The 24,102-nt window shown below is 46.5% G+C and overlaps 2 protein-coding genes across 5 annotated transcripts in view; both read right to left on the bottom strand.

Moving 5' to 3' along the window:
• Positions 1 to 12,115, bottom strand: part of TUFT1 (tuftelin 1) — a 43,686-nt gene extending 31,571 nt beyond the window's left edge. The window contains exon 1 of one of the 3 annotated variants that reach the window (XM_063626355.1): positions 11,979 to 12,115. In XM_063626355.1, coding sequence (XP_063482425.1) covers positions 11,979 to 12,038 — 60 coding nt within the window. In that variant the 5' untranslated portion in view covers positions 12,039 to 12,115. The remainder of the gene's footprint in view (positions 1 to 11,978) is intronic. The other 2 variants (XM_063626354.1, XM_063626356.1) reach the window with 2 other exon arrangements.
• A 1,594-nt stretch (positions 12,116 to 13,709) lies between these two features.
• The window catches only part of CGN (cingulin), a 42,807-nt gene continuing 32,414 nt past the window's right edge, over positions 13,710 to 24,102 (bottom strand). For both annotated transcript variants that reach the window (XM_063626219.1, XM_063626220.1), the window contains exons 14-21: positions 20,167 to 20,337; positions 18,594 to 18,755; positions 17,283 to 17,372; positions 16,728 to 16,811; positions 16,513 to 16,631; positions 16,067 to 16,175; positions 15,519 to 15,682; positions 13,710 to 15,201 (exon numbers count right to left, since the gene is read on the bottom strand). In XM_063626219.1, coding sequence (XP_063482289.1) covers positions 15,060 to 15,201; positions 15,519 to 15,682; positions 16,067 to 16,175; positions 16,513 to 16,631; positions 16,728 to 16,811; positions 17,283 to 17,372; positions 18,594 to 18,755; positions 20,167 to 20,337 — 1,041 coding nt within the window. In that variant the 3' untranslated portion in view covers positions 13,710 to 15,059. The remainder of the gene's footprint in view (positions 15,202 to 15,518; positions 15,683 to 16,066; positions 16,176 to 16,512; positions 16,632 to 16,727; positions 16,812 to 17,282; positions 17,373 to 18,593; positions 18,756 to 20,166; positions 20,338 to 24,102) is intronic.

The raw sequence follows: 24,102 nt of genomic DNA, 5'->3' as shown, positions 1-24,102 counted from the left end.
AGCTAATTTTTGTATTTTTAGTAGATGGTTTCACCATGTTGGTCAGGCTACTCTCGAACTCCTGACCTCAGGTAATCCACCCGCCTCGGCTTCCCAAAGTGCTGGGATTATAGGCATGAGTCCTGCGCCTGGGCCTTTTTTCCTATTTTCTTTTGTCAGTGATTTTCAGCAAAACTTCCGAGGGTGAAGGAGAGGCTTTCCCTTTGCCCTAGCACATACATATGTTTCCCACAAAAGCATGCATACTAGAAAGTTCACAGTAGCATTTTTCAGAATAGCCTCAAACTAGAAATTACCCACATGTTCAGCAAGAGTAGAATAAATTGCAATATATTCATACAATGGAACTTTGTACAACAATGAAAAAGAATGAAGCACTGTACATGCAACATCAGTAAATCTCACGAAGATGTTAAGCAAAACAATCCAGACACAAAAGTATACTATATGATTCCACTTATATAAAAAGCACAAAAATAAGCAAAACACTTTAGAAGTCAGGATAGTGGTTGCCCTCGAGGTGGAGGTGAGTGGTAATTAGAAGGGGACATGAGGGGCTTCTATGGTGCCCGTAATGATGTGTTTCTTGATGTGGCTGCTTACAGGAATGTGTCCAGTTTGTGAAAATTACTTGACTGAACATTTGTGATGTATATATTTTTCTGTATATATGTTACTATTAAATGTTTTTAAAAACAAAAAATCAAAAACTCCTTATTATGGTATTAGAGTCCCCTTATGATCAGGACCGTCACAGTCTATACCACATAAAATGTTCTGACTCCCTCCAGTACCCCAATGTACCCCGCACTCTATCCCCAACTTTTTCCTGATCCAATTGTAGAAGGCATCCAAATCCAAGTCTGTTTCTGCTAACGGGTCTTCCAGTGCAATACATGCTCCCACCTCCCCAGAGGTGCACATGTGGCTTTCTCTGACCAGGGTATCCTCTCCTCCCTTGCCTACTTGGAGAATTCCTGCTCAGCCTTCAAGGCATCTCCTCTCTGAGGGTCCGACCTTTATCCCAGCACTCCTCCCTCAGTCAGAGCACCTATTGCAACCTACATATCCTGCACTTTAACAAGGAGCCCATTCTTTTGGAACCATTCATTCATCTCCCCCAGTAAAATCATAAGCTTCTTGAAGACATGGATAGCTTATTTAGCACAATGCCTGGCCTAGAATAGGTTCTCAAAAAAATATGTTGTTGCATAAGTTCCAGGTGATATGTTCAGGGATTTTCTCAATTCCCTTTGAGAAACTCCAGCTCTTCAGTTTAGAGAAGCAGTATGGAATACTGGAAAAAGCAGACACAGAAAAGTAGCAGAGGAAGGTCAAGGAAAAACTGAGCAAAGACTAAGAAGGCAACTCTAAAAAGAAATAACAAGTGGCTAATAGAATAGGAAAGATGCTGAACCTCACCAGTAAAGGAAAATGCAAATTAAAATGCTAATGAGCTATTTTAGGGGGATTTCATTACACTTATAGGAATATAAAGATAAGACATGTAGAAATATGTTCACAGTAGCATTGCATGCAATGGCAAAATACCAGAAACCACCCAGATGGCCCACTGACAAGAAAACAAATTTTTAAATTATATATTATTAATATTTTTGAGACAGGGTCTCACTGTGTCACCCAGGCGGGAGTGCAGTGGCATGATCATGCCTCAATGCAGCCTTGACCTCCCAGGCTCAATTGATCCTCTCACCTCAGCTTCCTAAGCAGCTGGACTACAGGCGTGCACCACCATGCCTGGCTAATTAGAAAATGAATGAATAAATCCTTACATATTAGTACAATGAACTACTATTCAGCTGTGAAAATAAATGAACTATGCAACATGCATTGACATGAATAAATCTCGAAATAAGTGTTAAGTGAAAAAGCAAGCTGGGGCCGGGTGTGGTGGCTCACGCCTGTAATCCCAGCACTTTGGAAGGCCGAGGCAGGCGGATCACTTGAGGTCTGGAGTTTGAGACCAACCTGGTCAACATGGTGAAACCCCGTCTCCACTGAAAATATAAAAATTAGCTGGGCCTGGTGGTGCATGCTTGTAATCCCAGATACTCGGGAAGCTGAGGTGGGAGAATCGCTTGAACCCAAGGGGCGGAGGCTGCAGTGAGCCAAGATCACGCCATTGCACTCCAGCCTGGGCAACAGAGTGAGACTCTGTCTCAAAAAAACAAACAAACAAACCAAAAAACTATTTGGGCCGGGCACAGTGGCTCACGCCTATAATCCCAGCACTTTGGGAGGCCAAGGCAGGTGGATCACCTGAGGTCAGGAGTTCAAGGCCTGCCTGGCCAACATGGTGAAACCCCGTCTCTACTAAAAATACAAAACACTGGCCAGGTGTGGTGGTGGGTGCCTGTAATCCCAGTTGCCTGGGAGGCTGAGGCAGAAGAATCGCTTGAACCTGGGAGGCAGAGGCCCCAGGGAGATAAGGAGAGAGGTGCAGTGATCCCTGTGACACTCCTATAATAAAACATATAAAGAGAAGGAAAGAAAAAGTACTAAACTTGGCTAGGCATGTTGGCTCACGCCTATAATCCCAGCACTTTGGGAGGCCCAGGCAGGCAGATGGCCTGAGTCCAGGAGTTTGAGACCAGCCTGGGCAACATAATGAGACCCTGTCTCTACAAAAAGTACAAAAATTAGCCTGGCGTGGTGGTGCCCACCTATAGTCCCAGCTACTAGGGAAGCTGAGGTGAGAGGATCAATTGAGCCCATAAGGTCAAGGCGGCAGTGGGCTAAGACTGTGCCACTGCACTCCAAACAAGGTGACAGAGCGAGACTCTGTTTCAAAACAAAGTACTAAACTTGAAGTCAGAGGCAGGATGTCTCAGTCCTGATTGATGACCATTAACCCTTGAGCAAATCACTTAATCTCTCTGGACCTCAGTTTTCTGTCTGTAAAATGAGGGTGATAATTCCACAACCAGCATTTTAGGAAGGGTAGATAGATGTGCAAGAATGATGTAAAAGTGATTTGCAAACCATAAATCTCTTCACAAGGGTGAAGCAGCATTACTTTCCCAAGTAGCTCTGGAAAGTCTGCAAGGGAAGAGGGTGGATGAGGTAAATTGTCTAATGGAGCTGATGAAAAACCTAGGGCTCTCTCTGGCACCTCATCCTCCAGAACCGGAGAATGCATCTTAGTCAACAAGGCCACAGACCTCAGCCTGCACCCCCAGCCCAGAGTCAAGGAGCAAATCCTGGGGCTCCTCTCTGCTTGGTGCACATAGTTGTTTTCTGGAGCAGGCTCGCATTTCCTCAGGACTGTGAGCAGGCTCCAGGGAGCTTTAGCAACATCCCAAAAATATCTGGCAGGGGGGTCTCCACTGGGGACTCTAAAAGGCCAGATGAGAAGTGGAGCCTTCTTCTCTAGGGAAAAAGGAGCAGTGCTAATCACAAGGTAAGCAGCCTCTAACCTCATAAACATTTTTGGGAGAAGCCCAGCTACCTCCAAATTATAGGCAGCCTCACCACTCTGTTCAAACAAATCTCCAGCTGTGACTCACTCCTCAAAGCAGGGAGGGGGTAAACACATAGCTGAGGGGTTAGAGATCAAGACGCCATAGCAGAGATAAGGAGATACACAGGGAGGCACCAGGGAGATAAGGGGAGAGGTGCAGAATTCTCACACCACAGGCTCATGTGAATAGGGAAAAGCCTGCGTTCCCCCAGCTCTCACTCCCCAGGTTTTACAGGGGTCACTAGGACTGGGTAGGAGTCAAGTGTAAGGTTCTTTCCAAGAGGAAGTAAAGGAAGTGGAGATTGCCCCTGAGCTGGAAACCAGCAACCTTAATTCATCTTCACCCTGTATCCCACTCTTCCCTCACTTTGCCCCTCAATCCCACCCACTTTCTCACCCCAAGTGTACATGGCCTCTCAAGCTGCTGGAAGAGCAGTCACCTCAGTTTCCCCACTTTGAAAAATGGGAGGCTGGGCACAGAGGCTCATCCCTGTAATCCCAGCACTTTGGGAGGCTGAGGCAGGCGAATCACGAGGTTAAGAGATTGAGATCATCCTGGCCAACAGGATGAAACCCCGTCTCTACTAAAAATACAAAAATTAGCTGGGCTTGATGGCGCATGCCCGTAGCTCCAGCTACTCAGGAGGCTAAGGCAGGAGAATCACTTGAACCTAGGAGGTGGAGGCTGCAGTGAGCCAAGATCGGGCCACTGTACTCCAGCCTGGTGACAGAGCAAGACTCCGTACCAAAAAAAAAAAAAGAAAGAAAAAGAAAAGTAGGAATAGCCAGCCCCTTGTAACAACGGCACCCAAGTCATCAGGATGAAGGAAGCCCCATAAACTCAAAGAACAGAGCCGGATGGGATAGGTGGGTGCCTACCCTCTCCTTGAGTGAGGCTCGCACCCGACTCAGCTCATCAGTCTCGGGTACACGGTCCTGCCTTCTGCAGTGCTGCCTAGGCCAGAGATGGTCCTTTGTGGAGTATGACACAAAGAATCACTCCCTTTCTTCCTCCCCAGATTAGCCAACAAAACGTGTTTGCTTTTTATGTGGCTGCCTACCCAGAGGCATGGGCTGGACAGGCACTGTGTAGAGGGCTGCCCAGGGTTACTGTGAGGTGAAATGAGAAAAAGGATTTGAGGTGGCACCCTACATGGGGCAGCCTTTCTCATTACTTGGAGCCCTAACAAAGGAAAACACTGAGGCTTAGCAGTGACAGTGTGTCCGTAGAGGGAAGTGAGCTCCTGAACCAACTCTGAAGGAGACACCCACTTGCTAAGCCAGTCTCTCTCTAGGACACCTGCCTAGCAACCAGCAAACCTGGAATGAAAGGGCAAGTTCCTCAGTGCCCCCTCTGCATCAAAGGGAGTGGCTCTGCCCTCTCTAGTCTCTGACTACCTGCTTAGTGATTTTTGCTTCTGTGCCCCCAGACCCAAGAAAACCACGTCCCTTTTCTTCCTTCATCGACTCATCCCCTTCCTACCCTATATTGTCTCCTCTACTTCCTGCCTCTGCTGGCCAGGCTTAAATCTGGGCCACCAGCCTTCCTGGCACATACCTATTTCCGCAACTGAACCTTCCCAACCCCTAGAAAACAAAGGTATTTCACAAGCCTCTGCACCTTGACCCAAAGAGGCATGCACCATAATTACTAGCAGGCAAGGAAGCTCATCCCACCTCTCTGAGCACACGTGTCTGGAACTGAAACCATCTGGGTGCACGCCCCCCTCCACCCTGGAGAACTATGGGCAAATGTTAGCACCAAATGCCTGATGATGAGGTAACTCTCCTTGCTCAGAGGAGATCCTTCCTTTTCTGGCAAAGCCCAGCATTCCCCAAATTCCTGGCAGGCTTGGTGACATCAGAAAAATGCAGTGCTCCTGAAAGTAAGAACCTGGCAATAAATGGGAGAGATGGGATGGTATGAGGAGAAATTTATGGGCTGAGTTTAGGATAAGTTTCATGAGTAGAAGGAACAGGCAGCCACCAAATTTGAAAGGCTCCTCTGCCCAGCAGTTTCCCCCACACTCAGATGTCACAGAACCAGGACTTCCAAGTTTTAGAATACATTCAGTCCTCTGGAGTAAGCAGCAATGGCTACAGATGACTCCTCTTTTAAAATGCAAATATTCTGACCCAGCAATCCCACTCCTAGGTATTCCTCTCCAAGAGAAATGAAAATACATTTCCACACAAAAACTTGTACACCAAAGTTCATAGCAGCATTATAAATGATAGCCAAAAAGTAGAAAGAACCCAAATGTCCACCAACATTTATCCATGATGAACACAGTTGTAATACATCTAAATAATGGAATATTATTCAGCCATAAAAAGGAATGAAGTACTAATTCACATTACAACATGGATGAACCTTGAAAACATCATTCTAATAAAAGACGCCAGTCACAAAGGATCATATACCGATGATTACATTTATATTAAATATCCAGAATAGGTAAATCCATAGAAAAAAAAAGTAGACTGGTGGCTGCCTAGGGCTGAGGGAGATTGGGGAGAAACGGGGAGTGACTGCTAATGGGTCAGGATTTCTTTATAAGGTAAGGAAAATGTTCTAAAATTGATTTATTGATGATTGCACAACTCTGTGAATGTACTAAAAACCACTGAGTTATATACTTTAAATGGGGTATATGAATTATATCTCAATAAAGCTGTTCATAAAAAATTATATGAAGCTCATGGTAAGGCTTCAATAAATCACAGTTCTAGTTTAAAAAATAAAAGAGAGTGAGGCTCTAGAAAGACTTAGTATTAAACTACTTGAGCTTCTGAGGTCCTCAAGGAAAGTCACCTATTCCATGGTAAAGACAAGTCTTCAGATTGCAGCTGATAAAAAAATTCCAAGTCCACCCAGGTGTTGAGAGAACCTCTCTGGCCAAGACAAATCCAAAAAAAGAAAAAGAAAAAGAGAGAGAGGATGAAAAAAATGCAAATAGTTTCCAATTAATGTAGATAAATTTTAAAATGCATTAAAGTAATGGTAAAGACAATAAAAAGATGCTGTAGAAAAAAAATGCAAATATTCTAAGGAAAGATAAAACTGATCTATTACTTAAAGAAACCAGAGCAGCAGGTGACACCAGCTGCCTTGGTCATGAGGTCTAAAAAAGAAGAGGAAAGACGCCCAGAGAGAGATGCTAAAATATGAACCCTGACCCATCATCAGTCTAAGACCAGTACTGGCTGAGTCAGGACTAGCAAGGTTACTCAGGTCTTCACCCTGGGTCTATCTGTAGGCCTTCCTCTCACCCCTGGGACTCTCCACTGGTTGAGGGACCTGGATCATCAAGGAAACGAGAAAGAAACAGGAATAAACAAAACTCAGCATAATGAGGAGCAAACCTTGCCCAAACCAGAGAGTTCCCAGACTCTTCCTCCATGCCTTGGCTGGTTGCTTACAGGAGGTTAAAATAGTCTAGTCCAAGCCAGTAGAAACAGAAAATAATAGCTAACCTCTGAGTACTTACCACATGCCAGGCACTGTGCTTCATATTTTATGTGTATTATCTAATTTAATCCTCACAACTACCTTATGAGAAGGGTGCAATTATTATCCAAGTTTTACAAGTGAGAAAACAAAGAATGAAGAAATTAAGTAATTTGCCTAAGTGAGCTTGGGCAAAGCAGACATCAAAGCCTGATTAGAGCCCACCTTAGTCAGATTCCCAGAGCCATGCTCTTTTTTTTGTTTGTTTGTTTGTTTGTTTGAGACGAGTTTCACTCTTGTTGCCCAGGCTGGAGTGCAATGGCGTGATCTCAGCTCACTGCAACCGCCACCTCCCGGGTACATATGATTCTCCTGCCCCAGCCTCCCAAGTAGCTGGGATTATAGGTGCGCACCACCACACCTGGCTAATTTTGTATTTTTAGTAGAGATGGAGTTTTGCCATGTTGGTCAGGCTGGTCTCGAACTCCTGATCTCAGGTGATCCACCTGCCTCAGCCTCCCAAAGTGCTGGGATTACATACGTGAGCCACTGCACTCGGCCCAGAGCCATGCTCTTGACCACAATGCTATTAACGGAAACTATAGTTTATTACATTACCAAAAATTGTAATACAATTACACTGGGAGGATGGGGAGGAAGCATGTGAGGGGTGGGAGTATAAATTTTCCTATAATTCCTACAACAGAAGTCAATAGATGTCTAAAACTGATAAATCAAGAAAAATCACTGTAAGCATATTATTTAGAAACATGGAGGTAAACACAAAACAGCTCAAAGAGTAGAAAGTGGTTACTTCCATGCAGCAGAACTTGGAGCAGGGGAGTGCTATTTTCTTTTAAAGGCCTTTTGATATTATTGATACTTTGATACTTTAAAATCACACACATATGTTCCTTTGATAAAAAGTGTTTAAGAGGCCAGGCATGGTGGCTCACGCCTGTAATCCCAGTACTTTGGAAGGCCGAAGCGGGCAGATCATTTGAGGTCAGGAGTTCGAGACCAGCCTGGCCAACATGATGAAACCCCATCTCTAGTAAAAATACAAAAATTAGCTGGGCACGGTGGCCCATGCCTGTAATCCCAGCTACTTGGGAGGCTGAGGCAGGAGAATTGCTTAAACCAGGGAGATGGAGGTTACAGTGAGCCAAGATTGTGCCACTGTACCCCAGCCTGGGTGACAGAGTGAGACTCCGTGCACCCCCCCCCCCCAAAAAAAAAGGTGATTTAAGGCCAGGCGCAGTGGTGCACACCTGTAATCTCAGCACTTTGAGAGGCTGAGGCAGGAAGATTACTTTAAACCAGGAGTTCAAGACTAGCCTGGGCAACATGGTGAGAACCCATATCTACGAAAAATTAAAAATTAGCTAAACATGTTGAGTATGCCTGTGGTCCCAGCTACTTGGGAGGCTGAGGGGAAAGGATCCCTTGAGTCCAGGAGATCAAGGCTGCAGTGAGCTATGATCACGCCACTGCACTCCAGCCTGGGCAACAGAGTGAGACCCTGTCTCAAAAAAAAAAAAAAGTGATGGAAAGAAGGAAGAGAGGGAAGGAGGGAAATGAAATCAGAGATCATCCATGGTAAAGTCTAATGTCATAGACATCCATTCTTTTGCCACACAGCTTCCATTCCCCTCCACTGATAACAACACTTGGGTCTTTGGAGAATCTCCTTCCATCACTGTAATCCGGGGGGGCCTATCAATCAAGGAACCCTGTCCTGCTCTGGACAACTGGGGGCCAAGGGACAATGGTACTTTCTCCCTGGAATCTTGAGCATAATGGTGCAGAGACCTAAAACAGCTGGAATCAATTCACCAACAGTAGTAAGCCTCCATCGTTCCACTTACCCAGGCCCCAGAACAGCCTTGGTTAGGGCTTTCTAAGCTTTCCCTTAAATTCTGTGAACTGCTCTATTTCCTTCTAATAATTTCCTCATCTGCTTAGTTTAGCTGGAGTCATTCTCTGTTGTTTATAACCAAAGGAAGTTAATGGAAATATCTAGTAAAAAGGAGTTTGGTGTTTGTTTGTTCTTTTATTTGCCAATAAAACTTACCACAGTGGCTTGCAAAACTTTCCAATCTCAAAAACATATTTCACATCAAGACCCAGTAAACAAACACGTACATATATAATACACACACACACACACACACATATATATAACTGAAATAAAAGTTCTACCAAAAATGTCTATCCTCACTAACACTCTAAGAATGTTAATTCTATTTCTTTTTTAATGCTGGTCTGACCTACTAAGTTGATCTCAGACCCACTAGTGGTTATGGTCTGCAGTTCTGAAAAACACTGGCTCCTTGTACCTGCTGCATCTGCCTCCAACAATAAAAACATCCCAGAGAGTGTACTGGCCCTATGTCCACGTCCACATGTGATACACTAAGGCACACAGCCTGGCTAGTGGGGAAACACCAACAGAGTCCCAGGGCCCTCACTCCCAGTAGGATGTCTAATCAGTTCAACTGTCTACACTCTGACTCCGGAAGAAACACCTGTTCATTTATTTATTGACTCACTTTGTACATGCATTGAGCACCCATTCAGTGGTGTGAATATATGATAGATTCCTGGGGGTTGTCCAGAGCCATAAATTCTGTCTGCAAGTTGGCTCAGAGAACAGGAATCCAGGACAAGGCCTGTGTCCTGACTGTTCACCATCTCCTCCCCTCCCTTAAGGAGGGGAATGTCTCCAAGATCAGATCTGGGCAATGATTACTTCATTCCCAGCTTTGGAGTAAAATAAGTCTCAAGTTCAGCCTAGAAAAAAGGAATAAAAGGGAATTTCTGTCTCTCCCTTGCTCTAGAGGTCTCTGGTTAGCTTCAAACTAACCTATGATGGAGACCATCTGAATTCCTTGTCCACTATTTTCTCTTAGCAATTTTTTTCTGCCCCACCAGACAAACAGCAAAAACATCAAGAAAGAGTAGAAGGGGCCAGATGTAATGGCTCATGCCTGTAATCCCAAGCCTTTGGGAGGCCAAGGTGGGCAGACTGCTTGAGCCCAGGAGTTCAAGACTAGCCTAGGCAACATGGTGAAATCCCATCTCTACCAAAAAAAAAAATTTTAGTCAGGTGTGGTGATGTGCGCCTATAGTCTCAGCTACTTGGGGAGGCTGAGGTAGGAGGATCTACTAAACCCGGGAGGCGGAAGTTGCAGTGAGCTGAGATCGTGCCATTGCACTCCAGCCTGGGCAACAGAGCAAGGCCCTGTCTCAAAAAAAAAGAAAAGGAAAGAAAAGAAAGGAAGAAAGAACAAAAAAAATAGTAGAGGTTAATGATTCATTAACACTGCCAGTGTCAACTTGGTCTTAGACTTCTTTCCGGATCTCTTTTCTATATAGCAAGCAAGCAAAAAGCAGCCCAAACATCCCTCTCCTTTATTTATCTCATACCCTTTTCCCTCAACTATTCCAAAAGAGAGAGCAAGAACATGGAAGAGAAGCTATAGGTGGTGTGCACCTGAAGTCCCAGCTACTCAGGAGGCTGAGGCAGAAGGATTGTTTGAGGTCAGGAGTTCAAGGCTGTGGTGTGCTACGATTGCACCCGTGAAGAGCCACTGTACTGCAGCTCCGACAACATAGCAAGACACTCGTCACTTGAAAACAGCAGGGAGTAGGACTTGTGGCTGACACATAATGGATAGATTTCTTCCATCTCTTCAGAGTCTCATAGCTGGGGATGTGGCAGGCTACAGAAGAATGGGGTTTGGGCAACTGGGGTTGGCCAACAGCAACATCTGTATTTTAATGTGGCAAAAACACTCATAGCCAGGGCAGAAATGGAGAGGGGACTGGGAACAGAACTAAATGACCATCTCTATTCTAAACCTGAAATGAGTTTGAAGAAGAGCCATAATCTAGCTGCAGTTGGGTTAGCTCTACCTCAAGAGCAGGATGAGGCAGGCAGAGGGTAAGGGAATCAGATGTGGGAGGGGGGATGATACACAAGTTCCCCAACACCTTAGTTTTCATTTCACTCCCACCCACAATAGCTTGGAAATTGATGAAATAGTACACACCTAATCTGGGTTAAGTTCCCCAATAGAGCCTAGAAACAGCCACAAATTACCCTCCTCAGCCTTTGGAGAGGAAAAACCATATGGTCAGCTAGGGTGGGGAGAACTGGGACTGGGAGCCAGAGAAAGATGAGAGAGGGGTAGACCAGCCTGCACTGGAGAACGCCCCCTTTCTCCGCAACCCTCTCCCCGTCCAGAAGCCCTGGCTTGGGTCACTTCCCTCCCCTTCTCAGCCCGGGTTCTGCATCCCCTTCCTCCACTATCCTAGGGCCTGGCGGCTGGAGACGGAAGCAAAACTAACACACCGTCCCAGGAAGCTATCAGTAAGCAGACAGAGGGAGGAAAACAGGAGAACTACAAGAGGGAAGAAGGAGAAATCCAAGACGAGAGGTGACCCCCGGGCGGAAAGCCCTATCCTTCTTAGCGAAAGGTAGAGTCCCTAGCCAATCTCGGAATAGTTTGAGTCCTACCGTCCCCCACTTGCCCCCCACCCTCCAGTCCAAGCCCTGTAATTTACTCTACCCTTTTTCTTGTTACTGATCATTCAAAGCACCATGATGAAATTCTTTGGAGGGCCTCTGAGGTCACCAGGACCCTTGACCCACGGGAAAGCCTAAGCCTCCTCGGCAGGACACAACGTCCAAAGGCGCTCAGGGACCCAGTCGCTTGAGCTCATTCTCTTATGACCCAATCTGGCTGCCCACAAGACGCCTGAGACCCGCGGCCCAAGCACGGGCTCGCCGGCGCCGAGTCCCAGGCAGGAACCGTGGCGTCCTACCAAAGGGCAGGGAGGCCCCGAACCCTCCAGCCTCAAAGGAGTCTTCACTCCGCGACTCCCACTGCCCGTCGCAGGCAAAAGAATAAAAAGAGAGAAGCGCCGCGCAGGGCTGACCGCGCGAGCCGGGCACCAGGTGATGTCAGCGAACCCGGCGCGGGGCGGACTTAGAAACCGGGAATACAAAACGGGGAATACAGCGAGGGCGCTTTTTCTTACTGCCGCCTGGTCCTCTGGGTGCACGTTCACCAGGGTACACCAGTTCCGCGTCCCGTTCATCTTCCCTCGGGGTCGCAGCACACACGCCACTTCTCCACCCCGCTGTCCGGCTCCAACTGGGCGGGAGCGCGCGGAACCGCCCCCTTGTACAGGCTCATCAGGGGCGGGGCTGAATATAGGCCACGCCCCCAGTTCGCGGTATCGCAGAGAACGAACAATAGGCGAGGAGGTGAGGTGGGCGGGGCCAATGGGTCCGGGACATGCCCTATCGGTGCTCGCATAGATTTACACAAAGGTGGGGCTTGGGAGCGACATGGGGCTGCTTTAACTGAACAGCTTTATCTAGAGTATGTGGTTGCACTTCAACATTCTTCATTAATCTTGTCGCTTTCCATCTCTCCAAGATCAGTGTTGGTCAGAGGGAATCACCCTGCCTGCTCCTTGTGGATGAGGAGTTGGAACCTGCAAAAGCTTCCTTCCATACATGCTCCTCTCCGTATACGTAAGCCAGCCTGTAGGCTTTGTAGAGCTGAGTAAACCTTTCCTCCACCGCAGAAAGGCAGGCACCAAGGGCCAGCTCGCTCAGACTGGCCTAAGCCAGTCTGGCAGGTGCACTTCCCTGGCAAGAGGCCCAGGAGGCCCAGTCAGCTTAGGCTCTGGGTGGGGCTTGTTTTGCAGAAGCTCTTTTACTGACGCTGCCCTTATATAGTTGGGAGAGGCGGGACACATTGCCTTAAAAGGAATTTGTGTTCGTGAGAAAAGATGAGCCTTGACTTCTCCAGTTGCATTTTCTCCCCAAGCCTAGGCTGGGATCTTGAGGGCCTAGAAGAGAGGGTTGGCCAAGCAGGACCCTGGAGCTTCCTCCCCGCCCAGCTGCTCTTGGCAAATGGCTGCTTCACTTGGCTGTGGTCCACACAGACAGCAGACAGAATACTTTAGGAAGAGGTCTGACCCACTCCTGAGGGGATAGTACTCCTATACCTGGCAATAGGCTCTAGTGAAGGGCCAGCTCCCTCTTCAAGGCAACACTAGGGCAGGAACAGCAGAAATGTCCCTACCTCCCAGTTAGGGACTGGGTCCTACGTCAGTTAGGAATGAATAAGGATTTTTCTACCTGGGAAGTGAATGCTGGGGTTATCACTATGACCCAAGGGAATAAAACCCAGTTCTGGTCTGTTCTAATCTAACCCTCAAAAAGTCATTTACTGCTGGCCAGGTGCAGTGGCTCATGCCTGTAATCCCACCATTTTGGGAGGCCGAGGTGGGCGGATCACGAGGTCAGGAGTTTGAGACCAGCCTGACCAACACGGTGAAGCCCCATCTCTACTAAAAATACAAAAATTAGCTGGGTGTGGAGGCACACGCCTGTAATCCCAGCTACTCAGGAGGCTGAGGCAGGAGAATCGCTTGAACCCGGGAGGCAGAGGTTGCAGTGAGCTGAGATCGCGCACCATTACACTCCAGCCTGGGTGACAGAGTGAGACTCCGTCTCAAAAAAAAAAAAAAAAAAAGGCATTTAATGTTATTGTTCTTCCCAGAAGGTGGTTCAGGAGAGAATGGGGCTGCTATAAACATCTCCAGGTTTCATAGGACCCATCTGCTCTGTTATAAAGGGCCTCTGAAAAGTAAGGTGAAGAAAACTCTAGCTTCGGCTCCTAAGCTGTACAGTTAATATGACTTCATAAAACCTGGACCTCCAAATATGCCAAGAAAGAGAAGACAAACCAAGGATTTCAATATAAATGTGTAATTTTAATATTTAATTTAAAATAAAACCAAGGCTGGATTGGATTGGGAAAGAATGTTTGATTTGCAGAATACAGGAATTTTTTTAATCACGGCATTACAAGTCATTCGTGAAAACAGCCTTCCTCCTGCCACCGGCTCCCTATACAACCTGCTTAGGAAATATGGAGGTGAATCATCCCCCTTACCTCTTCCCTACGAGGGTTTGGTTCTCCCCAAAATCCAAAGGAGAAACAAATGTCCTCCGTTGCCTCTTCCCATTTTTACAGTCAGCTTCTAATCCCTTGCAAAGCCCTGAATCAGAGCCAAGCACCTCAGAAAATGAGGGTCCCTTGGTTCTCTTATTGAAGTTGGGCACATGTGGTCAGAGAAGCCCCAAGGAAGGCCACTGGGACTGACACCTTTACTTTTGGAACTTGTGCAGACAGTTGTCAGGGCTCCCAGATGCAACCACCTTATAACCATATCCACAGTCACAGAGGAGGGAGAGGGGGAAGGATGGAAACCCTGAGCAGGACCAGACCCCCGCCACTTTATCATGACCCTACCAAAGTCCCTCTCCCAGGGGGTCATTGGCAGAGAAACCCCAACAGCTCTCTCAGTCAATCACTGGGGCAGCAGGGAAGGCTGAGGGCCCTGGCTGGGGAAAAGCTGGTCTTTGGAGAGGTATGAATGTGCAGATATAAAAAGCAAGAAGAGCATCCTTATCTCCTTACCTTGGCTAAGGCACTGACAGGAAAAATGCAAGGTAGGAATGGCGAAGAGGGGGAAGGAAGAAGACAAAAATATAGGAACTGGAGTGGTATGGGGACTACCACATGGGCCCCATACTTGTGCAAAGAAACAGGTAGAGCCATGCCTGCATGTCTGTTACCCATAACATTCCTCTCACCCTGCTCCAGAGTGGAAGGAAAATGAGTTGCAGGAATCCAGGGAGCACAATAACATAGGGTATTTCCCTGAGCCTTAGGGTTAAGGGCTAAAGAATAAAGCTTTATACACATGGCAATTTCTATCCCTTCCTATCCTTCTCAATCCCCATCAGCCTAATGCTGACCATCCTTCCACTATGAGAGAGATGAGGGAGGTGTCGGCACTTGAGGAAAGGGCTCAGTTGGCTTGAAATGTCAACTTCTACAGTGGAAAGTCCATCGATCAGCTTATTGCTGATGTGTTTTGTTTTTTTTTTTTATCACCATCACTCTGACCCCTCCCTGTCTTAGGTCTGAATAATTGGGTCACCCATAGGAATGCAGAATCCAGGGTGGGCAGAGCAGAGCAGCACTTGCTGGGATAGGCCTTGAGCCTGGTTTCTGAGTCCTTGAGGACCACGAGCTAACAGGAGCTGGTCTGTAGGTTGCTCTCCGTAAGCAGTGACGCAATGGATGAGGGATCGTAGACACTGTCGAATTCCTCATCTGAGCTCAGCCCTTCGTTTTTGAGAGCTGACTCAGCAGCTGAGCGGGAAGCTTTGCGCCTGACTCAGAGAGAAGAATAATGGTTGGGGAGGGGAAAATAGAAACATTGAGACAGCCACCCTTTTTGTACAAAGGAAACCCCAATTCTTCTAAGGCCTAAAGTTTACTCACAAAATCCCCAACTAATCAGATTTGGGAAGATGAGGTACAGGATGGTGGCTGAGATACTAAGAAATAAATATACTGGCTTCCAACCAGAAACAAGTGACTACACAGTCCCATCTTAGAGATTCTCCTCCTTATCCAGCACAGGAGAGACCATTCCCTCACTGCTCTAGTGTCCCTATGGAGCAAGGGGCAAAAGGGCAGCCCATACCAGGAGTCCTTCTCCAGAGACTTGATCCGGGCCTGGAGCTGTTCATTGACCTCATGCTGCTCCTCCACCTCACGCTGGGCCTTCTTCCTCAGGCTGTCCAGTCGCTCAATTTCCTCTTCTGCTTCATCCACCTGACGCTTCAAAGCCTTCACCCTCAGGCTTAGCTGGGCAGGATACCAAGTCCACACATTTGAATAGCATCTACTACCATGGCCTGGGACCCTACCCCGTAACAGTCTTGACAAGGTATAATTGCTGCTGGAAAAATGTGGCCTTGGGCAAGTTCCTTAACCTCACATGGTTGTCTTAGGGATTAAAAGTATTAACATATGTGTAATACTTACAGAACCTAGCACATCATAAGCACTCAATATATATGCTTACTATGACTTCTCTAGTCTAGTCCTTTCAATCTAATCTCTGTCCTTATACAAGGAAAGTCTAAGTTTGGAAGACCTATAGGAGATAAGGGCCTCCCTTGGCTTTCCGGAAAACATATAATATATACCCGCCCCAGGTTGCTTGGCCCCAGGGTGCCATGTCCTCACCTGGTCTTTCTGGTCATTGACATGCTGCCGCTCGTCTTCTATCTGGATGGATAGTTCTTTAACTTTCCGCTCCAGTTTTCGATTGGTAGACTGCAGAACTGTCTTCTCCCTAAGGTGAGGTAAAAGAATGCTATGAGTGTCCCCATTTCTAAGGGAATGCTAATTTGGCCCCCTACTGTCCCCAAGGACTTCTCTCAGTCATGAGCCCCACCATTAGACTGGGCAGGATCCAGGGCAGATTCGAAGAACAAGGGAGAGTGAGGTCATTCACATTTCAGAATTTCTGCAACTCTCTTTGCTCTCTATCAGGAGAAAATTTTCCCTAAAGATCAGGCCAGGTTGGCCATATCTGAGGTGGAAGATGGAGGGAGCCACAGAGGAGAAAAGCCAAGAGGGAGGAAGGAAGAAAAGGAGGGAGGAAGGGAGGAAGGATAGGCTTATGTCACCTCTCTTCAGCCTGTAGCCGCTCCTGCAACAACTGATTCTGGGACTCAAGCTGAGAGAGGCTGGCACTGGGCTTCTGGAAGCCTTCTGAGCTGGCCAACCGGGTCTTCAGGTCCTTGTTCTGAGAGGGACAGGAAGCCTCCACAGTTAGCACTCCACTGGCCATTTTACTCACCTCCTGGGGTCCATCCCTAAGAATCCTCCCCTCCCCCATCACCTGTCTCTCCAAGGAGATTTTGTCACACTCCAGGTCCTGCCGAGCAGACCTTTCCTGCATGAGCTCTGTCCTCAGCTGATCCACCTAGTGGGGATGGGTGACAGGACCAGACTTGGGGAGGGATAAGGATGAACCAGCAAGCTGAACAAAGTGAGGCTGAGTCATGGGAGGATGGTCTCTGAACCCTGAATCCAAAAATTCCCAGGCAACTAAAAAATCACAGCCTATTCAAATGGGAGGGGCCAGAGAAAGCAAACAGGGCCTCCTTCATCCCATCAGGAACTAGTATCCCTTGTAAACCAAAGAAGCCCCAATTCAGGTCAGAGAATAGCCCAGGCCACCAGGATCCCTTCCTCCATGCAAATCATTGGCTTCTTTCCACCCAAGGATACTGGCCAACTTTTCCCAAAGCAGACAAAACCCTGAAGTAGACCCAGCCACGCACAGATTCGGAAGCCAGATGATGAAAGATGGGAGGGTAGAGTTGTTTTTGAGAGAACCAAGAGGTGATGCAGTCAGGGGTAAACAGAGATGAGAGGTGGGGGGGGCGGTTACCTGGTCCCGGCCACGATTCACCCGATCTGTTAGCAGCTCCACGGTGTTCTTCTCCTCATCTAACTCTGTTTCCAGCCGTGAGACTTTTTCCTATGACAGAAGAACAAGTAATTCTGTCCCAAATGCTGGACACCAGAATGCCAAACTCAGACCAGAAGCCTCTCAAACTCCAGCATTAACAGACTTTTCTCTCTTGCACATCCCAGTAACCTTTTGGTACTTGCCCAGGCCCAGAGCCACTATGGAGCCAGCGCCCTCTACTGACCAGATGTGGCATCACAGGCAGGTGGGGGCCATGCTCTGGTCACGGCCCTTTGACAGAAAGGCAAACCCCAGATTCTACTCTTCACTGGAAAACCTTATTTCTCTAATGGGAAAACAGAGAGAAACCCAAGTACCTGGGCCAAGGCTGAGATGAAGACTCAGAAACTGAGGTACTGGAGGCAGTACCATGTAGAGGCTCAGAGTATGTACATGGGACCAGACTGTCCAGTCTGAAAATCAGATTTACCACTTCCTGGCAGTAGACCATGGACAAGTTCATCTCTCTGTGCCTCAGTTTCCTTCATCTGTAAAATGGAGAAAACAAGACTACCTACCCCACAGAGTTATTCTGAGGATTAAGTCTTAAGCGCCTATCACACAGCACAATATGTTTGCTGCTGCTATTATTATTATCAAATATAGCAAACTGAAGAATACTGTTCACTCTAAAGGGGAAACCACTGCTCAGCTCCAGCCAACTGTTGCCATGCAGACTCAGGACAAGACACTCAGTATTACCATATCTGCCAAATACAAAATAAACTAGAAATCCAAATTTTTAGGTGACATCTATAAATTTCTAAACATTGGCAATTGATTCAAAGTTGTTTAAAATGCTGCAGCCAAACAAAACACATCAACTGTGGGCTGTCAGTTTTGACCGCTAGTACAGAAAGAGGCTTGGAAGTCCCACCCCTTTTCTTTTTTTTTTTTTTTTTTTGAGACGGAGTCTCACACTGTTGCACGGGCTAGAGTGCAGTGGTGCAATCTCTGCTCACTGCAAGCTCCGCCTCCCGGGTTCACGCCATTCTCCTGCCTCAGCCTCCCGAGTAGCTGGGACCACAGGCACCCGCCACCATGCCCGGCTAATTTTTATTTGTATTTTTAGTAGAGACGGGGTTTCACCGTGTTAGCCAGGATGGTCTCGATCTCCTGACCTCGTGATCCGCCCGCCTTGGCCTCCCAAAGTGCTGGGATTACAGGCATGAGCCACTGCGCCCGGCCGATCCCACCCCTTTTCCACAGGTCACACCTCAGTGCCCTCACCTCGAGGCCCTTCAGCTGCCGGGCCCTGTCGTCCTGGGAGCGCTTCTTGTTCTCTGCCTCTTGCTCCAGCCCCTGCAGTCGCTGGGCTAGTAGCTCTTTGTCCAGCCGGGCTGTGTCCCGCTCAGCCTGGGATGCCTGCAGGGCCTGCCGCAGCCTCTGGACCTGGGCAGGGGGTAAAAATGCCACAGCTCAGTGTAGTAAGAAGGTGAAGGTTGAGGGGCAGGGGCAGTCCAGCCCAGTGGGCAGAAACATTTCATCACTGTCACTCTTTAGAATTACCAGTGGCATGATGACAATAAAAAGCAAGCTGACTTTTCATCCATTTTCTTTTTTTTCATTTTTTAGATGGAGTCTCGCTCTGTCACCCAGGCTGGAGTACAGTGGCGCGATCTCAGCTTACTGCAATCTCCACCTCCCAGGTTCAAGCAATTCTCCTGCCTCGGCCTCCTGAGTAGCTGGGACTACAGGCATGTGCCACCACGCTTGGCTAATTTTTTGTATTTTTAGTAGAGACGGGGTTTCACCGTGTTAGCCAGGATGGTCTCGATCTCCTGACCTCGTGAGCCACCTGACACAGCCTCCCAAAGTGCTGGGATTACAGGCATGAGCCACTGCACCTGCCCTCATTCATTTCCTTTATTGTGGTTGTTTTTGTTTTTGTTTTTTTTTTTTGAGACGGAGTCTTGCTCTGTCGCCCAGGCTGGAGTGCAGTGGCACGATCTCGGCTCACTGCAACCTCCACCTCCCAGGTTCAAGCGATTCCCCTGCCTCAGCCTCCTGAGTAGCTGGGACTACAGGCGCCCGCCACCACGCCCAGCTAATTTTTGTATTTTTAGTAAAGACAAGGTTTCACCATGTTGGCCAGGCTGGTCTTGAACACCTGACCTCATGATCTGCCTGCCTCAGCCTCCCAAAGTGCTGTGATTACAGGCGTGAGCCACCGTCCCCAGCTTCTTTATTGTTTTTAAAGTCTCTACAAAACTTGGAATCATCTGAGGAGTTTTTTTAAATACTGATCCTGGATCCCATCCCCAGAGATGATGACTGAAGTGGTATGGGATACAGCCTGGGTGTGGGGATTTTTAAAAATCTCCTCAGGTGGCTCTAAGCCACAGAATTTGAAAATCACTGCTCTACAGACAATATATTCCTCCACCCTGCAAGTCATTAGACCTAAACCTGGGCCCCAGGGACCCTTGGCCACAGGTTCAGTTAAGAGGCAAGGACCGGGCCAGGCGCAGTGGCTCATGCCTGTTATCCCAGCACTTTGGGAGGCCAAGGAGGGTGGATCACAAGGTCTGGAGATCAAGACCATCCTGGCTAACACTGTGAAACCCCGTCTCTACTAAAAATACAAAAAATTGGCCGGGAGTGGTGGCGGGCACCTATAGTCCCAGCTACTTGTGAGGCTGAGGCAGGAGAATGGCGTGAACCCGGGAGGCAGAGCTTGCAGTGAGCTGAGATTGCGCCACTGCACTCCAGCCTGGGTGACAGAGTGAAACTCCGTCTCAGGAAAAAAAAAAAAAAAAAAAAGAGGCAAGGACCTTCAAACCCAAGGATATTAGGCTTCTACCTCATCCTGAAGCCGGCTCAGTCCTCCAGAGGTCTTCTCAGCCTCACTGGCCCAATCCTTGGCCTGGCGCTGGGCATCTGCCACCTCCCGCCGGGCCTTTTCCTTATAATCCTCCAGCTGGGCCTGGAGCTGCTGCAGGGCTTGCTTAGAGTCCTCCCCGATCTTCTCCAACTGAAACACAGAGAAAAGGGTCTTCAGCACTGTACATAAATGTCCCTCTCCAGGCCCAGACTCCCAAGACTCTCCCCCAAGGGTCTCCTTGCTGACAAGGCAGCCCTCTCTTACTTTTTCCTGGGCCTAGGTTCCTAGTATAGCTAATAGTTATATACAGATGTCTGGGTTCAAATCCTGGCTCTACCACTTACTAGTGACCATGTGCAAGTTACTTATCTCTCTGGGTCTCAGTTCCCCATCTGTAAAATGGGATAAGAATAGTAACTATATCACAAGGTGCTGTGAGAATTACATTAGTTAATTATGTGAAGTTCTGTACTTACAACAGTGCCTGATACAAAGGAAGCCTTAAATGACCATTTCAGCAAACCCAAGGTGCCAACGATTATAAGGTGTACCACTAAGAAAAATATGCCAATTAAACTACAACATACCATAAGTTATAAGACACAACTCTATTTCAGAAATGATAAAATGTGCACTTTAGAATTGACGTAATATATTAGGTGTTTGCTCTTGTTTTACAAAAAGATTGGGAGGAGAACCTTAGCAGCAAAAGCAATTTATTTCCTTTTCTTTTTTCTGTCTTTTCTCCTTCCCCTCACCCAAATTTAAAATTCTACCAATGAAGTTTTTTTTTTTTTTTTTTGATAGGCTCTTGCTGTAGTGCAGTGGGGCAGTCACAGCTCACTGCAGCCTCAACCTCCTGGGCTCAAGCAATCCTACATCAGCCTTTCGAATAGCTGGGAATACAGATGTCTGGGTTCAAATCCTGGCTCTGCCACTAATTAGCAACCATAGGCAAGTTACTTATCTTCTCTGGGTCTCAATTCCCCATCTATGAAGAAAAACTAAGGCACAAGCCACCGCAGCAGGCTAATTTTTTTTTTTTAAGTGGAGACAGAGTCTTATTTTGTTGCCCAAGCTGGCCATTGAAGATTCTTGTATTTAGGTTTTGTAGACTCCTAAGGGAGAATCCCAGGAGATGCTCTCCAAGAATGAAGACCATAAAGGAATAGATGTGAGGGAAAAGAGCAAAAACATGGAGGGGAGGTAGGAAGGATGCCCCTTCCAGAAGATTTGGTCTTGGTCTTCCTAACAATGTACTTGAGGAAAGCAAACATCACACATTCTTTTTTTTTTTTTTTCTTAAGACAGAGTCTTGCTCTGTCACCCAGGCTGGAGTGCAGTGTGCATCTGTACATCACCATCATCGAAGACAAAAAGTAGACAAAACCACAAAGATGGGGAAAAAACAGACCAAAAAAACTGGAAACTCTAAAAAACAGAGCACCTCTCCTCCTCCAAAGGAATGCAGTTCCTCACCAGCAACGGAACAAAGCTGGATGGAGGATGACTTTGATGAGTTGAGAGAAGAAGGCTTCAGACGATCAAACTACTCTGAGCTACAGGAGGAAATTCAAAACAATAGCAAAGAAGTTAAAAACTTTGAAAAAAAAATTAGAAGAATGGATAAGTAGAATAACCAATGGAGAGAAGGGCTTAAAGGAGATGATGGAGCTGAAAGCCAAGTTTCGAGAACTACGCGAAGAATGCAGAAGCCTCAGTAGCAGATGCGATCAACTGGAAGAAAGGGTATCGCTGATAGAAGATGAAATGAATGAAATGAAGAGAGAAGGGAAGTTTAGAGAAAAAAGAATAAAAAGAAATGAACAAAGCCTCCAAGAAATTTGGGACTATGTGAAAAGACCAAACCTACGTCTGATTGGTGTACCTGAAAATGATGGGGAGAATGGAACCAAGTTGGAAAACACTCTGCAAGATATTATCCAGGAGAACTTCCCCAATCTAGCAAGGCAGGCCAGCATTCAGATTCAGGAAATACAGAGAACGCCACAAAGATACTCCTCGAGAAGGGCAACTCCAAGACACATAATTGTCAGATTCACCAAAGTTGAAATGAAGGAAAAAATGTTAAGGGCAGCCAGAGAGAAAGGTCGGGTTACCCACAAAGGGAAGCCCATCAGACTAACAGCTGATCTCTCAGCAGAAACTCTACAAGCCAGAAGAGAGTGGGGGCCGATATTCAACATTCTTAAAGAAAAGAATTTTCAACCCAGAATTTCCTATCCCGCCAAACTAAGCTTCATAAGTGAAGGAGAAATAAAATACTTTACAGACAAGCAAACGCTGAGTGATTTTGTCACCACCAGGCCTGCCCTAAAAGAGCTCCTGAAGGAAGCACTAAACATGGAAAGGAACAACCGGTACCAGCCACTGCAAAAACATGCCAAATTGTAAAGACCATCGAGGCTAGGAAGAAACTATAGCAACTAACGAGCAAAATAACCAACTAACATCATAATGACAGGATCAGATTCACACATAACAATATTCACGTTAAATGTAAATGGGCTAAATGCTCCAATCAAAAGACACAGACTGGCAAACTGGATAAGGAGTCAGGACCCATCAGTGTGCTGTATTCAGGAAACCCATCTCATGTGCAGAGACACACATAGACTCAAAATAAAGGGATGGAGGAAGATCTATCAAGCAAATGGAAAACAAAAAAAGGCAGGGGTTGCAATCCTAGTCTCTGATAAAATAGACTTTAAACCAACAAAGATCAAAAGAGACAAAGAAGGCCATTACATAATGGTAAAGGGATCAATTCAACAAGAAGAGCTAACTATCCTAAATATATATGCACCCAACACAGGAGCACCCAGATTCATAAAGCAAGTCCTCAGTGACCTACAAAGGGACTTAAACTCCCACACAATAATAATGGGAGATTTTAACACCCCACTGTCAGCATTAGACAGATCAACGAGACAGAAAGTTAACAAGGATATCCAGGAATTGAACTCAGCTCTACGTAAAGTGGACCTAATAGACATCTACAGAACTCTCCACCCCAAATCAACAGAATATACATTTTTTTCAGCACCACACCACACCTATTCCAAAATTGACCACATAGTTGGAAGTAAAGCTCTTCTCAGCAAATGTAAAAGAACAGAGATTATAACAAACTGTCTCTCAGACCACAGTGCAATCAAACTAGAACTCAGGATTAAGAAACTCAGTCAAAACCGCTCAACTACATGGAAACTGAACAACCTGCTCCTGAATGACTATTGGGTACATAATGAAATGAAGGCAGAAATAAAGATGTTCTTTGAAACCAACGAGAACAAAGACACAACATACCAGAATCTCTGGGACACGTTCAAAGCAGTGTGTAGAGGGAAATTTATAGCACTAAATGCCCACAAGAGAAAGCAGGAAAGATCCAAAATTGACACCCTAACATCACAATTAAAAGAACTAGAAAAGCAAGAGCAAACACATTCAAAAGCTAGCAGAAGGCTAGAAATAACTAAAATCAGAGCAGAACTGAAGGAAATAGAGACACAAAAAACCCTTCAAAAAATTAATGAATCCAGGAGCTGGTTTTTTGAAAAGATCAACAAAATTGATGGACCGCTAGCAAGACTAATAAAGAAGAAAAGAGAGAAGAATCAAATAGATGCAATAAAAAACGAAAAAGGGGATATCACCACCGATACCACAGAAATACAATCTACCATCAGAGAATACTACAAACACCTCTATGCAAATAAACTAGAAAATCTAGAAGAAATGGATAAATTCCTCGACAAATACACCCTCCCAAGACTAAACCAGGAAGAAGTTGAATCTCTGAATAGACCAATAACAGGTTCTGAAATTGTGGCAATAATCAATAGCTTACCAACCAAAAAGAGTCCAGGACCTGATGGATTCACAGCTGAA

This window comes from Symphalangus syndactylus, chromosome 12 (genome assembly GCF_028878055.3).
Source record: "Symphalangus syndactylus isolate Jambi chromosome 12, NHGRI_mSymSyn1-v2.1_pri, whole genome shotgun sequence".
Lineage (NCBI taxonomy): Eukaryota > Metazoa > Chordata > Mammalia > Primates > Hylobatidae > Symphalangus > Symphalangus syndactylus.
Note: the sequence above shows the minus strand (reverse complement) of the source record. Positions and strands in the feature narration are given on the sequence as shown.